This window comes from Balaenoptera musculus, chromosome 15 (assembly GCF_009873245.2).
Source record: "Balaenoptera musculus isolate JJ_BM4_2016_0621 chromosome 15, mBalMus1.pri.v3, whole genome shotgun sequence".
Taxonomy (NCBI): Eukaryota; Metazoa; Chordata; class Mammalia; order Artiodactyla; family Balaenopteridae; genus Balaenoptera; species Balaenoptera musculus.
This window is the reverse complement of record NC_045799.1, coordinates 22,146,124-22,160,690: the sequence shown is the minus strand read 5'-3', so window position 1 is coordinate 22,160,690 and position 14,567 is coordinate 22,146,124. Positions and strand designations below refer to the sequence as shown.

The 14,567-nt window shown below is 52.9% G+C and overlaps 2 protein-coding genes across 10 annotated transcripts in view; one reads left to right on the top strand and one right to left on the bottom strand.

Moving 5' to 3' along the window:
• Positions 1-13,575, bottom strand: part of LOC118880719 (BLCAP apoptosis inducing factor) — a 28,106-nt gene extending 14,531 nt beyond the window's left edge. For 3 of the 7 annotated variants that reach the window (XR_005016372.1, XR_005016371.1, XR_005016374.1), the window contains exons 1-2: positions 13,430-13,575; positions 4,984-5,102 (exon numbers count right to left, since the gene is read on the bottom strand). Coding sequence is in view for 2 of the 7 variants with exons in the window: in XM_036824563.1 (XP_036680458.1) it covers positions 4,663-4,926 (264 nt within the window). In the remaining 5 variants the exon portion in view is untranslated. Of the gene's footprint in view, positions 1-3,153; positions 5,103-10,051; positions 10,184-13,429 lie in introns of those variants that run through there. The other 4 variants (XR_005016373.1, XR_005016375.1, XM_036824563.1 and 1 more) reach the window with 4 other exon arrangements.
• On the top strand, positions 6,914-9,350 carry NNAT (neuronatin). Of its 3 annotated transcripts, none has more exons than XM_036824565.1 (3): positions 6,914-7,099; positions 8,031-8,111; positions 8,339-9,350. In XM_036824565.1, exons 1-3 carry the CDS (start codon positions 7,028-7,030, stop codon positions 8,429-8,431), a joined length of 246 nt encoding a protein of 81 aa, XP_036680460.1. In that variant the 5' UTR covers positions 6,914-7,027; the 3' UTR covers positions 8,432-9,350. The 3 variants fall into 3 exon arrangements, with proteins under 3 accessions (XP_036680460.1, XP_036680462.1, XP_036680461.1); XM_036824567.1 differs by having other exon boundaries at positions 8,031-8,106; positions 8,339-8,945; XM_036824566.1 differs by lacking the exon at positions 8,031-8,111 and having other exon boundaries at positions 6,915-7,099; positions 8,339-9,347.
• Positions 13,576-14,567: the final 992 nt, after the last annotated feature.

The following is a 14,567-nucleotide window of genomic DNA, read 5'->3' as shown; positions in this document are numbered from 1 at the left end:
CCACGCCCACTGAGTCCCGAGAGGGAGACCCAGGGCTTCTGTCTGAAGCCTCCAGCTGCTGCTCAGCCAGCTCCTCCCCTTCATCTTGAGCCCGCTCTATAATCAAAGTTTTTCTCGCGATATGGAATTCTCTCCCTGAAGCCTGGCAGACCAAACTCTGCCCTTCTTCTGGCTTTTAGTCAGGATCACCTTCCCTGGCTTGCTGAGAGCACTGCTTAGTTCCTCCCTCTTTTCAGAGCAGTGACCCTTTCTCCCTTTAGGGGGCTGGGGGATGAGGGGTGAGCTTTGCAACAGACGCCAGGAGACTGGGTTCTGGCTCCGGCAGTCAACTGAACACAAGGGACGACCCCTCCCTGACCTCACTTCCTGCAGCTATTCAACGGGAGTCTCTCATCTTTCTCTGTCCTCCCTCCCCAGCCTGCTCTTGCTCCTGCCTTCCCCTCCTCACCCACCATGGCTCCTTGGATCTACTTCTCCCCATTCCCAATGATCTAGACAGGCCAGTGGCCTTCTTGACAGTCCTGCTGCTGTTACTGCTCAAATGCTATCCCGTTCCCTACTGAAAAAAATCCCACCTTAAATTAAGTGCTGCTCTGATTGGGCCACCCCCTACTCCCACCAGATCCTTGTCTATGATGGTTCCAGTCAGTTGGAAACTGAAGACTGCTCACTCAGGACTGAGTTTGGGAGCCCGCCACCAACACGTCAACCTTAAACCCCCTATCTCCCAGTACAGCCCTCCAGGGCAGCCAGATACTGGTGGTCCTTCATTTTACTTTCAGCCCAGTCTCTTTCGCTGTAAGCAGAGATGCTTGATTAGATGGTGAGAAATAACATCTCATTTATTATTTCACTGCTCCAGCATTTACACTTGTCCTCAGGTCTCAGCCTGAACATCAATCCTCCCCAGCCCACACCAGGTCCCCCTAGACTCCCCTAGACTCCTCTTAGGGCACCTGCCACAGTCCATATTCTGTCTATCTGTGGGATTACCTGCCCAAGGTCACCCCCTTTCCCATTAGCTTGGATGACTCCCTGAAGGCAGAGACGCTCCACCCTGTCCACTGTGTGACCCCAAGGCCTGGTCCTGTACAGGATTCTGACAAGCACCTCAGGTTAAACAACAATGCAAACCCCCTAGGGAGGTGGGGGGAGCCCAATCACTGCGGAAGAGAAAGTCTGCATGACCACTAGCACTAGCACTCAACAGAGGGCTGAGTGAAGTCATCTAGGCAACTGGATCTCTAGGGAGAGGGAAGAGTCCAGGAAGGCTTCCTGACAGAGGCATATCCAGGCTAATGTGGTACAATCATTAAAGCATAAAGCATACGCAGGCTGCCCTGCAAGGGCAGTGCCACCTTCCCAGAGCTCAATCACCCTCCTCAAATGTATCCAGGAGGACCCGAAGATCCTCGGAGAAAGGATTCCCAGTATATTAGGGGCAGGAAGACTGTGTTTGCTCCAAAGCGCACATCTTACCTGCAAGGAAACTGAGGCGCAGAGCAGGGCACAGACCAGTTCCTAAAGAAGCCCAGACCTAGGCCTCATGGGATCTTGTGGTTACCAGGTGCCACATGAGCAACATTTCACACTAGGAGCCACGGCGACTGGCAGAATTGCAGGGTGTGGTTTTCTAAGACCTGGTACCCTGCTCTTTTCCAGAAGAGGTATCATCCACTTCTCATTTTCCTGAAAGGCATTTCAGGAAGAGGGGGCAGGGTGCTGCTGGTGCTGCCTTGGCAGGTGGAAAGCAGTGCTGGGCAGACAGAATGCTGATGTGGCATCACCTTGGGAAAGGGTGGGCTGCAGGTTCCCTGCTGGAAAGGGCCACAAATCTTTCAGAGGGAGGCCTGTTTGTGACTCTTTAGTGAGCTTGACCTATGACAGAAAGCTGCTTTCGGAGGGAGAGCAAAGTAAGCAATAATCTTGGCTTCATTTATCATCCAGGTGCCTCCATGGGAGAGCGTGGCCACAAAAGCCTTGTTTGTTTGTTTTGTTTTTGGAATTTGCAGTTGTCTATTTTCTTAAGTCTTCCCACTAGGCTAGAGTCATGCGCTCCTGGAGAGTCAGGCCTGGGTCTTGCCCCTGAAATCCCCAGCAAGCCCACTACAGGGGCTCAATGTTTGCTGAACAAACCATCCTTTCCACGTGTAACACTCCTCAACTTGTCAAGACTTTGCTGAACCACAAAATACATCCAGAAACACACACAAAAAAAAGAATGCTGAGGTAAAAACACAAAAGCATCAGAAAGGAAAAATACCCAGCAGATATAATCAATAAGTTTGGTTCTCTGAAAATACCTTTAAAATGAACAAACCTTTGGCAAGTTTTGACCAAGAAAAGGAAAAGCACTGATAGGCGATGGTAGGAACGAAAAAAGGGATACACTGACAATGGGGAGATTGCAAAGGGCAGGAGAAAACTACACAAAACTTCATAGCAATAAATTACCAATCTAGGTATAACAGATGACCTTTTATGAAACAACCCAAGCCCTTTTACAACAATAAACTCTCACAACAGCCCTGTGCCTTGGACAGGCAGTGCTCCTGTTATGTTTTCTAGAAGGAGAAGAGATGGAGAGGTGGACACCCAGCACAGGGCCCTGGCAAGCCACCCAGCTTTGTCTCAAAGGTCACGGCCATGGGAGCACGTGCACATTGACGGCACAGAACCACGCCACTCCCGCACTTCCAGCCATCGCCCGGAGCCCCCTGCGTGGACAGCCAACCTTATTTATTTTTCCACTTGAAATGCCATAAGGGGTTTCACTTTATTTTTACTTCAAAAGCAGCACCATAAAAATTCTTGATGATTAGAGCTCCAGCTGTCTTAAGTTGTTTGTCAAGGGATCGGTTACTCAAATCTCCTACGGAGGGAAACAGTTTCAGGCGAGAAGCCATGGGAGCTGAGAAACGCAAATGTCTCATCTCTGAAAACTTTCAGACTCCCTCCTGTTCACCGCCTGGCCTGCCCCCTGCTCCCCCTCCCCCAATCCCACCATCTGCTCTCCAGAGAGCAGATCAAATTTTCAGCCTAAGGTACTGTGGCGCCAAGGACTCAGCCCCTCCATGCTACCCCCTGCCCCCCACCAACTTAGAAATCCAACACCACGACCCAAATGGACTGCAGCCACATAAAACCACAGAGTAAAGTTTATAAAGCTTTATTAAACATTTCAAACAGCTGTGCAACGAACACACCAGAAATAAAAGCTCCAGAATAGCAGTCCAAATGTTCCACAAGTGTGGCCTCGCAGTCCCATTCCCTAGATGGACTGCCTCCAGTTCTGTCCTCTGCCTGGCCCACCTCCCTCCCCCTTCAGGCAAGAGAAAGATGGATGGTTTAGACTGGAAGGACAACCATGCTGATCCCCAGCGGGCAGGGGCCAGGAGACAGTCTCATTTGCCAACACTTTTACTGAAGCGCAGAAAAAGAAAAAAGCAAGTGACAGTCACAAAGTCTTCCCGTGTATTCTTCATAACGTATACAGTCTATACGCGCAGGACCGGAGAAGCTCCTGGCACGAGGACGATGGCCACTGCTCCCCTCTGTCTCGTCTGAACCACCTCGGAGTCCAGTGTGCTGGTCACTCTGCAATCCCCATACTAAATACCAACTGTAGCGGCCCCTACAAGCTAGCTATTGCTACACCTCAAAATCAGAACACGTTCGATAAAGCTTCTTTAAAAAGGATTTACACATGTACTTGTACACGTACGTATGTATACACACACGCGCACGCACGGCACACCACACCAAAAAATATCCAAACACCTATCAGGGGATCGTGGCTGTTATGAAACACACAATACTCTCCCATTCACTCGGCTGGGGACCGCTAGATCTACGTAAACACACCACACGTCAATCCTGCAGAGCATGCATGGGAGACAAAATGAGGCCCCCTCCTTGCGACAGTTGAGAAAGGCAGGAGGAAGGGCAAAGGAAGCGAAGCTGGGCCGCTGAGCAGGAGCCCAGACCCCCAGGTGAAAGAGCAACATGTATCTGTTACTTCTTCCTTCAAAATGAAGTGGGGAAAATACTGAAGATTTGTGGACAGCAGTCAAGACACAATTCTGTCTAGCCTGCTGGCCAGGGAAGAAGAATGAAAAAGCGAGGCTCTCGGGCATCAGCAATCTCTTTATATTCGAGATAAGTGCAAAACTGAGCCCTGTCTTGGACAGGTGCTCCCCAAAAAAGGAAAGGGCTAAAGAGAACTAACAGGAAGCCAAGAGAGGGACGGAGGAGTCAGTAACACTCTGAGAAGGGAGGAACCCCTGACAAGGAAGGGTCACAGAGGTGACAATGAGACTGGCATTTTATCTGCCCGGATCATGCTGGGGCAGTTGACCAGGATGGGTGCAGGCTCCTCGTGGGAATGAGGCGAGGGGGGTGGCCATCCTGCCAGTCGGGGGCCAAGATGGGGACAGAACACATACAACCACAAGACCACCCACGACTACAGGACTCTACGATAAAAGCACCGGTCAGTGCTATTATTCACATTATAAGGATAAAACGTCACAGGCCAAAAAGGCGCCATTAGGAATGTGGCACCCGCAGGGCCGCGGGATTTGAAACTCCAATGCTTTATGACCTATGTCAGTGCCTCCCCTCCCGTCTTCTGCTTCCTTGGAAAGCTAACTGGGCTGGCCGTTAGGTGCCCACAACGCCGGGGTCGTGTGCCGATTCCGGAAGCGGGGAATCGGAGCAGTGGTACAGGAAACAGTTTCCCCAGCAGCTATAGCAGATGAGGAACAGGGCTGCCAGGAAAACCAAGGCACAAATTGTGCAAGGCTTCCGTTCCAGGAGGAAGCTGAGCAGGTAGAAGCCCATGAACATGGAGTGGCTGAACCACAGGGCAGGGTTGAGGGGCTTGGGGATGAGGAGGACGGGCAGCAGCCACTGGAGGCAATACATGATCTCTGCTGGACAGGGCCTTCGCCAAGGCCACCGGGCACCGCTGCAGGAACCGACCTAATGGGAGCCAGCGGGCGCGGGCGGCTGCCCTCTGCTTTCTTCAACCCTCGCTCTCCAGGAGCTGAGCCGCTGTGGTCTCTGGCTGTCAGCCCGGGATCACCAAGGCAGCAGGGATCCTGAAGAGAAAAGTCAACACAACAGACAAACAGACACAAAACAGACAGACAGACAAAAAAAAAAAAAAAAAAAAAACAGGAACAGAATGTATACTTATTTGGAAAAATGGATCATGGTTAACAACAGCAAATGTGAATGCCCTTTCCTCCCTGCCCACCCATGGAAGTCTACTCCTCTCCAAGTCACCCTTTCCAGAAGCATCCTGGGTGTCTCCCCTTCTTGGGGGCTAGGCCAGAGGGCTCTAGGCAGGTCCGGCACAGTGGCCTGGCTTTGCCTGGGCCCTGCCCAGCAGAGATCATGTATCGCCTCCTGGGGCTGCGGCCCGTCCTCAAGGGACCCAGACCTCACAATACCGCCCTGTGGTTGCCACTGGACGGCCATGGGCTCCATGCTGTGACCCCTGAGGAATAAGAAAAGGATTCTGTGTCTAGTATCTCTCACAGCAGGTGCTCGGTGGAGAGTTAAAGTAGTTAGCGGCGCACTGCTGGCGGGAGATTGCCAGCAACGGATCCTTGCAAGCTCTGGGAAGCCGCCGCGGCAGCATCACCGAATATTTTGTTTTAAGATGGCAGCCTAGAATGAGCTTGCCTTTTTCAAATAATCCGGCGTCATTTTGCCAAAATCAGCCAACTTCTTCGAAAGTCAATGTAGGGGAAAAAAAAAAAATCACCATGCTACTTCGTCCAAACTGACCTCTCTGGGTTCACTTGCGCTCTCCAGCTGCTGCCGGCACTGTATAGAACTTGACCTCTATGAGCTTTTAATCAAAATTAATTTTCTATCCACATAGGGGCAAATGCCAGTTGGCCCCCGTGCCAGGCAGTTTGCTGGAGAGAAGTGCTCTCGAGCAGCGGGCCACCGGTGCGCCAGGGCCGCGCTCGCAGACCGCATTCCGGTCTTCGTGCCGCGCCAGGAATCGGAGCGGCGGCAGCCACGACCCTCTGGCAGCGGTAGCAAAACCCTCCTCCAAGCTCCAGACGCCCAGCGCAACGGGTACAAAGAACCTCGCTGGCTGAGGAAGACCTACCAGCGCCTGGGGGGTAGGGGAGCAGAGGTTGAATTACCCGCCTAGCAGAAAACTATCCCAGAGCGCATTCAGACCACTTCTTTGGAGAGCTCATCCCATCCCTTCCGCGCATACAAAGGCGCCATCCCTCCTACAGGGTAGACACCCGGTGACTATCGCTTCTGCACCTAGGGCTCAGTGCCCTGGCTCGGCTCCCTACAGCCGCCACCGCTGTAGATCTAGCAACCGTAAGAAGCGGGATGCGGGCGTCAGGGAAAGGTTCCGCGCTCAGAGGCTCTCGCAAAGCAGAGGACGTGGTCTTCTAATACATCGAATATTAGAAAATGAGTGCTGAGCGGGGAGCCTGTGAAGCCAAGGCTTCTGGAAGGGGCACCTGTTTTTGCTCCGTGGGGCAGATGATCCCTCTCTAAATTAGGTCCCCCTTCTTTTCCATCCTTGCCCAGGTGTGATCTGGCGCGGCACCGGACACTGGGCTCGAATTTGCAGGCCCGGGCTCGGAGAGATGGGCTCCGCTACCAAGGGGTGCGCACCCCTACTCTTACCCTATGCGCTAACTCAGAGTTGCATTTCCCCTCCATTTTACATTAAAATTCAAACGCGGGCACAGCGGAATCTTCTGGAAAGGGGCTAAGATGAACTCAGGAGGCGGGGGTCGGTGTGGAAAGAGCAGATGGATTATTTTTTTTCCTCTCCTGACGAATGAGGAGCGCCCCCGGCCACCCCTCCTCACGGACCCCCCCCCCCAATAGCGCGCATGCGCACTTGGGCGGTGGGCGGATACTTAAGGCGCGGCCACCGCGGCTGCGGCAGTGCGCCCAACAGCGGACTCCGAGAGGCCAACGGACCTCGGAACCGGCAGCACTCGCTCCCAACCACCCACCCACCACTCTCGGAACCATGGCGGCAGTGGCAGCAGCCTCGGCTGAACTGCTCATCATCGGCTGGTACATTTTCCGCGTGCTGCTGCAGGTAAGTGTGCCCGGGTTCTGGGTGGGAGAGGGTCGCGATGTGCGCCCCCTGAACCGGCAAGTCCGCGTCACAATTGCCGCATCCCGACCCGTCCTGTCCTGATTGCCGCGATCCCTGCCCACCCAAGTGCCGCGGCCGGCACCGCACGCCCCCGCCCGTCCCCTGCGTCCTCCTCCTTGCGTAGACCCTTCCCAGTGCGCCCGCCCGGGAACAAAGAGTTGGGGCGCGGCGGGCGCCAGCCGCGGACGATCGCCGAGGCGCTTAGCGACCAACGTGGTAAGAAAATACCGCTACGTGAGACTCGACCCCAGGAGGGAGGCGGGGCACTTCTGTTTTGCGAAAAGAGACTTTACCGCTCACACAGCGGAATTTTTCCGCCTTAAAAAAATTGCGCATTGCGGGGAAATTTTCCTTCAGAAAATATAGTACTTGCGGGGGTGGGACAAAAAATAAGTTAGAAAAAGGCACTTCTCAGGGGGGAAAAAAAACCCAGCACTCCGCCATCAAGATTATAACAAATCAGAAAAATTCGCGGGAAAAAATGAATTAGAGAAAATGCGCATTGCAGGAAGAATAAATCAGACAAAAGCACTTGGCAGAAAAAAATGCATTAGATAAAAAGCGCCTTGCAGAAAAAATATTAGACAAAGGAGCTAACAAACTATGAATCGATAAGAGCGCTTTGAAGAAAACAATTAGAGGAAAAGGTTCTTTGCAGGAAAAATAGAACAGAAAAAAAGCCCTTCCGAAAAAGGACAGTTCGCTTTATTAAAAAAAAAAATCAAATACAGGCAAAGCGCTTTGTGTAAAAAGAAATAAATCAGAAGAAATTGCTTTGCCCATAAAATCATCTACCCTAAAAGCACCCCTTGCAGGAAGAATTCCCTGCTAAAGGAATCCTTTGCCAAAGGAATCGCATATTTCCTTCAAGGTGTTCCTGGAATGCTGCATTTACTGGGTAGGATTCGCTTTTCGAAATCCTCCAGGGACACAGCCCATTGCGAGAAGTGAGGTATACCTAAGTTGTGGGTCCAATCAGCTTGCGGCCATGCAGCCTTCAGCACAGTTGGAAAAGCTCCAGCTGCCCTGACTCGTGGACAAGCTGCGCCCGCACCCGCCTCTCCTCATTGGACAGGCGGGCGGGGCAGGGGGCGGGGCGGGGGCGGGCACGGCAGCACTACAGACACGCTGCGGGTGCTCGCCTCTAAGGGCAGGTCCTGGGTCTCTCTCTCGCCACAGGTGTTCAGGTACTCCCTGCAGAAGCTGGCATACACCGTGTCGAGAACCGGACGGCACGTGTTGGGAGAGCGCCGCCAGCGGGCCCCCAACTGAGGCTCCAGCCCCCTCCCCTGGGCGGCCGTGTCACCAGGTGCTCCTGTGCAGTTCCACCAGCATGGGAGCCAGTGCCGCGCAGGAATGGGGCGTCCCCTGTGCCCTCTCGCCAGAGGAGCACTTGCCAAGGTCAGTGAGGGGCTGGTAGGCCCCTGGAGAAGCAGCACCGACAATGACGACAACACCAGATCCCTTCCCCACCCCTTTGCACCCGTCCTACTGCGGGTGGCGTAGAGGGAGGAGGGGGGAATGGGGGAGCAGACCCCTGAGATCTGGGCACAGGCAACGCACTCAGATCTGGACCAAGTCGGGACAGTGCCATCCCAGCCCCACAGCCACGGCCATGCCAGCAGGCCGCACCACAGAGATCCAGACAACCACACCAGCCAGCAGAATGGACATTCCAACTTCACCAGCCGAAGAAGCCCTGAATCTCCGTGCAGCAGACAAGTGACAACTGCGTGCCTGTGTGGCGGGACTGGAGGGCAGAGGGTGAGGGAGGAGGGTTAAGAAACAGAGCAGGGCCCTCTCACTGTCCCTTGCCTACGGCATGTGCATTCCAGCCTTGCTGCCTTTGCTCCCTCAGTTCCTCTTTCCCCCCACTCCCACCCAAAAGAAATGTCACTCAATTTGGACCTACTGAACAAGAAAACGAATCCCATCGTTACCAAAACACCTCCTCCAAGCCCCCAGCCCCTCACTGATCTTGTATCCCCCAGGTCTCACGCAATTGTGGTCAATATTGTGGTAATCGCTAATTGTAATGATTGTATAAGTGTGCATTAGTTGTGTCTCCCCGGCTAGATTGTAAGCTCCTGGAGGACAGGGACCGCCTCTACAAAAAAATTAAAAAAGTACCTCCCCTGTCTCGCACAGTGTCCCAGGACCCTGCGGGGCGGTGGAGGCGCACCAAAAAGTTTTGTCTCCTGTGACTTCTTTTCCGGCTTCAACACATACTTCTAAGACTGGGCTGATGTACCCATTGTGGAGCGGGCACTCTACTTGGGAGAGGGACGGAGGGGAAGCAACAAAATGGGAATAAACCTTCACACACCCAGTTCCATCTCAACACTGTCCTGAGATAAAGGACCACATCCCCGCACCACCACCCAAAGAAAAAGGTGGACATCTTCACTTGTGGTCTCGGAATAAGGGACCACTTATACCTCCCCAAAGGTGTGGGTGCCTTCAGTTTTCCTGGGATAAGGGGCCTTGGCAAGTAATCAGTGGGAAAGATGGAAGGAGGGAAAAGATAGGAGGGGGAAAAGTGGGAAGAGCCCTCAAAATGGAGGTACTAGGGGCCAAGAGGGTGATCAGGAATTCAGAACACAGTCTTATCTCCATCCAGGATCCCCAAGGAAATGAGCACGGGGTGGGGGGGGCACTGGTTTGGACAATGACTATGGGGTAAAAGGTGTGGTGTGGCACCTCCCCCGCCCAGTTCATCCCTCCAGGCCCTATAACCTCTACCAGGACCACTACAAGGGCATCCTGCCAGGCCCGCCTACTTTCCCAGGGTCTCCTCCCCCACCCTCAGGAAACTCTCTCCAGCTCACTCTCCCCACTACCGGGTCCTGTGCTTCTCCCAGCACTAGCCTCCATATCCTTAAGGGTGCTTACCGGGTCCCTGGCCCTGGGCTCTCCCCTGCCATCATGCCAGGGTGGTGGGGTGGGCTGGCTGCTCGGCTCCCAAGGTCTCTCTCCCACTCCTCAGTGAGTCAAGGCTTCTTTTACGTGGGGTCAGCTGACTGCCTCACCAAATGGCACTGCCGCCTGTTAGCCTCGTCTCTGGCTTTATGTGTCCCTGTCACCACACACCTGTTCCTGGGTCAACATCCAGGGAGTGAGTTGAAGGGCTATAAATCTTTCTGCCACTTCCTCAAATCCCTTAGTCACAGCTGTCACAAACAATCTTGGAGCACAAAGGACCTCAATCCCTTGAGCTTGATGTTACCCGCCCCTGCGCCAGACCCTAGCGTTTCTCAGCCCAACCACTAGCACCTTTAGAGGCACCTATAACTTCAGTTCAAGATAAGAGAATTATGGGGGTGGGGGGTGTAGACCTCAATTCCACTATTGGCTTTGCCATCAGTCAGCCCAGGGAACCTGGTCAGGTCACTCCTAGCCACCTTCGGTTCCCCTCTGTAAAAGGACTGCTAAGATCCCAGTGAACCCCAACACACTAGAAACAGTCTGCCATCAAAGTGGCAATCAGGACTCAATGGGACTAGGGTGCGGATGTGCGATCAGAGCCTCATCCTCCTCAGGCTGGGCGGTTCCAGCCCCTACCGTAGCCTGTAGGTGGGGTAGGTCTCCTCTTGCCCCAGGGTGACTCAGCAGCAGGCAATGCCCACACCTCCCTTCTGAAGCCTGTATCTTGGCAAGCCTCAAGACTGGGAGTTTCTGTGGTTTTCCACACTAAATGCAGAGAACCATGAACATATTTCAACATGTGTTCTCGATAAAGGGTGCCCCTCCCCTCAGAGCCCTCAAGGGGCGTGCCCACGGCCCCACTGCCCCAGATGCTCTAATCTCAGCCCAGTTATAAAGTAGCTGGGTTCAGGGGGACAGGCTGCAGCAGCGTGGAATGTCTGGCTGCTCTCGACACTGTAGGCCCCCTTTTAAAAGGCAGGAGGCTGCTGGCAGCCCCAGGGCTTTCCAGATGATCTTGGCAAAGCCCAACTGCAGGGCTTTCTCCATCCCTCCATCAGCAGGGCTCTGAGTGTGGCATGATGAGATGACAGACTTCCAGGCAAGGGCCACCCTGATGGGCTGCACCCGCATGGGTGGCTTGAATGTGCAATGTCCACTCCCCCCTTTTGTGCCCCATCCAAACCCTCATGTTATGGCAGGAAACACAGTCCACCAGAGAAGATGGAAGGAATGTGTTCACTTTCTATTCCTGTGCAATGCTTAGAAGTCTAGTCCAAACACATCTTGTTTATAAAATTTTTTCCAGAAGCAATACCATTAAAACATTTTATTCTGACAGAGAGCAACAAAAAGAGTTGAAAATGACTACAGTTTTGTTGCAAAGCCCTTAGTCCACAGGCCCCCCCTTTGCTTAAATTTTCTCTACCACATCCTCAAGACTTTGCCCCCACGAGGCCAAGGATAGAGCAGTTGAGTTATGAGGGAACTGGAATGGCTTTGTCAGACTCCAGCAACAGGCAAGACTCTTGGGACTAATGCCCCCAAAGGATGTTAGTTTCTTAGCCTAACCAGTTGAGGTTAAACCGCAGAGGGGTTTAGGTACCATGACTGTTGGAAGTGTGTGGTGCTATGTGACACTGTTACCTCTACCTGTGGAATATTTGGATTGCGATTGAAGGACAAGTTTCTTGAGCTTCAGCTGCAGGACAGCAACAGCTTATTACATGTGGGTTGGATTGGATGAGGGAGCAGGTGTGCTGTGAGTCATTTGCTAGACATTTATTTTCAAACTTCTATCTACTCAGAAGCCAGTACCCTACAGTGAGATTCTGAATTTGCAGTGAGTTTTACCCCCAGAGATTTAAACGTGCACACATATACAAAACATTAGTCTAACAACAGTCTCTTTTTCCCTGGAGACCTCTGATTTCCTCTATATGCCCCAGAGACATGTCACCATCTTCTCTGGTTATGATCCTGCTCCCCCTCCCCCTCCCTTTCTCCCTCCCACGGGGCCCATTCCCCAGCAGGATCCAGATTCCAGAGCATTCCCAGAACAGGAAGTCAGAGAGGCAGGCAACACATGGTCCTTGGTATATCACACAGCGACAGGCTTGAAATGGAATGCATATGTTTCAAAGATAAGAGAACAACAACAGAAAAAGACAGCCAAACCCAGACTTCCAGATTCCTCTTTGAAACAACATGTTACAGATAAAAGGTTAAACTGTTTTTGGCAGCAATTCTAACAAGACCAATTTCAGATACGGAAGCGATCTGGTCACTGGAAACCGACCAGGGCTCGGCAATCTTTCAACAGATTTGCTGACATTAATTAGTCTCTGATTTAAAACAAACAAACAAATAAACAAGATCTAACACTTGGCATTAGCACTTAAGCTGGAACTTTGTGTGTGTGTGTGTGTCCTGGCTTTGGTGTTGCCGTCCAGAAGGCTGAGGGGATGGTTGTACCATGTCAGGCAGGGCAAACAGAAGCTGTCCCCAAAACACCAGTTCCCTGAAAGGGATAAAACATGATCCGAACCTATAAACAGAAAGGCCGTTTCTTTCCCAGGACAGACCCCAGTCTGCCCCAACATTTAGCGTTGAAAAGGGACACGGAGGCCTGGAAGGAAATTAAATAAAGTGTGGAAGAGGGAAGGAAAAAGCAACTGTCCCCCATCCCCCATTCTTCTCTCCAGGCCATTAGTGTTCCAGGCAATCCATTCCTTCAGCTGCCCTTGAGGGCCACTCCCCACATATATTGTAGGAAAGGGAACAGGTGTCCAGACTTGGTGTAAAATTAGAGGGAGTAAGAAGCACCCGCGACCCAAAGCAGAGCGTCAACCTATCACCCCAGACACCAAGGCGGGGACCCGGGGAGGGAGACCCTTTTCTCCCCTCTCCCCCACGCCCCTCCTGGTTTAAATAAAAAAAAAGGCAACTTAAGTGGCGGGGACAGAGTGACAGGCATCTCAGAAGCTGGGCCCCCTGCCACGGGTACCGGGGCCGGAGAGAAGGTTGTCGCACCCCCAGCCCCGAGCTCCCCAGCTCTGCCTGCCCCATCCCAGAAGCAGACAGGCTAGTGCTGACCTTGGAGGCCTGAACGAGAACCCAGGAGTCCAGTGACCTGCCCTCGGGCCAGGAAGAGACCCCCAAGGCCCAGGCTGGGGGCCAAACAGGGCAATCACGTGACACCGGACAGGGGCGGCCCCCAGGGTGCGCGGAAGGAAAACCCCAGAGAGGGACCGGACGACGCCTAAGGTGACCCCGAAGGGACAACATGGCGGCGCGGCCGCATTGAGGGCCTCTCATCCCGCCCCCAGGAGGCCGACGCCACGGTACCTGCGAGCCCTGCCATGGCGCCGCCGCCACCGTTGACGCCTTCGCAGCTGCTGCCTGCCTCCGCCTCAACTCGCCTCCGACGCCGCAGGAAGCAGGGGAGACGCCCCCTTCGTCTTCTAGTCGAGCCGACCGAGGACCCCTTCTGGGATAGGGCTGCCTACGGCAGATGCCTGATAATACGACCTAAATTGGGGGCGTCTTCTATGCCCGATATCCTCCTAACATGTGCCACAGATGACCATTTGAAGACTTTTTGCTAACGTGTTCAGAAATCTGGGGGTTCTGATGTCTTCAAATCCGAAGAATTTTTGATCAGGCGCATCCAGGACAGCCCCCAATCACGCCCCTCCCCCACTCGGTCCCCTCATACATATGCAGTAGATTGTGATCTTTACACATTTAGAGCGGAGGGGGCGTACCCTAGTCTCTGTAAGTGAACGTTTGCTCGCTTTGATTCTCGTGGATGACCCGTGTGATCTGTGAAAACGTTCCCGTGGCTCAAAGTCCGCCTCCTCCCTGGCCCCGTTACCAAGGCCAAAGGTCAGGAGCGGAAATATTCCGGCTCAGAATTTAGGATTTGACTTGGGTCAGGACCTGACCCTTCTTCTTGCCCTGTACTTTGGGCGAGCCACTTGCCCACCCCGGCTGTTAGCTTCCCCGAATCTGATGAAATGCCTACTTCACAGGGTTGTTATAGGGATTAAATGAGTCAATGTATCGATTTATTAGCTAAGTAAGCACATTCCTTGAGCGCTTACTATGTGTAAATGCAGTGCTGAAGACAAGAGGATAGAATGGAGCGTGAAATAGGCACTGTTCTAATTCAAGGTGATGCTCGGCTACTGGGGGAGAGTGGGGGAGGGGTGGAAAAACAATCATCAGATTACTTATATGTGGAATCTAAAATATGACACAAATGAACATATGTACGAAACAGACTCATAGATATAGAGAACAGACTTGTGGTTGCCAAGGCGGAGGGGGTGGGGGAGGGATGGATTGGGAGTTGGGGATTAGCAGATGCAAACTATTATACTGTATATAGAATGGATAAACAAGGTCCCACTGTATAGCACAGGGAACTGTGTTCAATATCCTGTGATAAACCGTAATGGAAAAGAATATGAAAAAGAAATGT

Bases quoted from the DNA above. Each gene is read 5' to 3' on its own strand.
- NNAT (XM_036824567.1), top strand. From the start codon at position 7,028: ATGGCGGCAGTGGCAGCAGCCTCGGCTGAACTGCTCATCATCGGCTGG. The intron at 7,100-8,030 runs GTAAGTGTGCCC...ATTTCCTTCAAG, and splicing joins TTTTCCGCGTGCTGCTGCAG to GTGTTCCTGGAATGCTGCAT. The intron at 8,107-8,338 runs GTGAGGTATACC...CTCTCGCCACAG, and splicing joins GACACAGCCCATTGCGAGAA to GTGTTCAGGTACTCCCTGCA.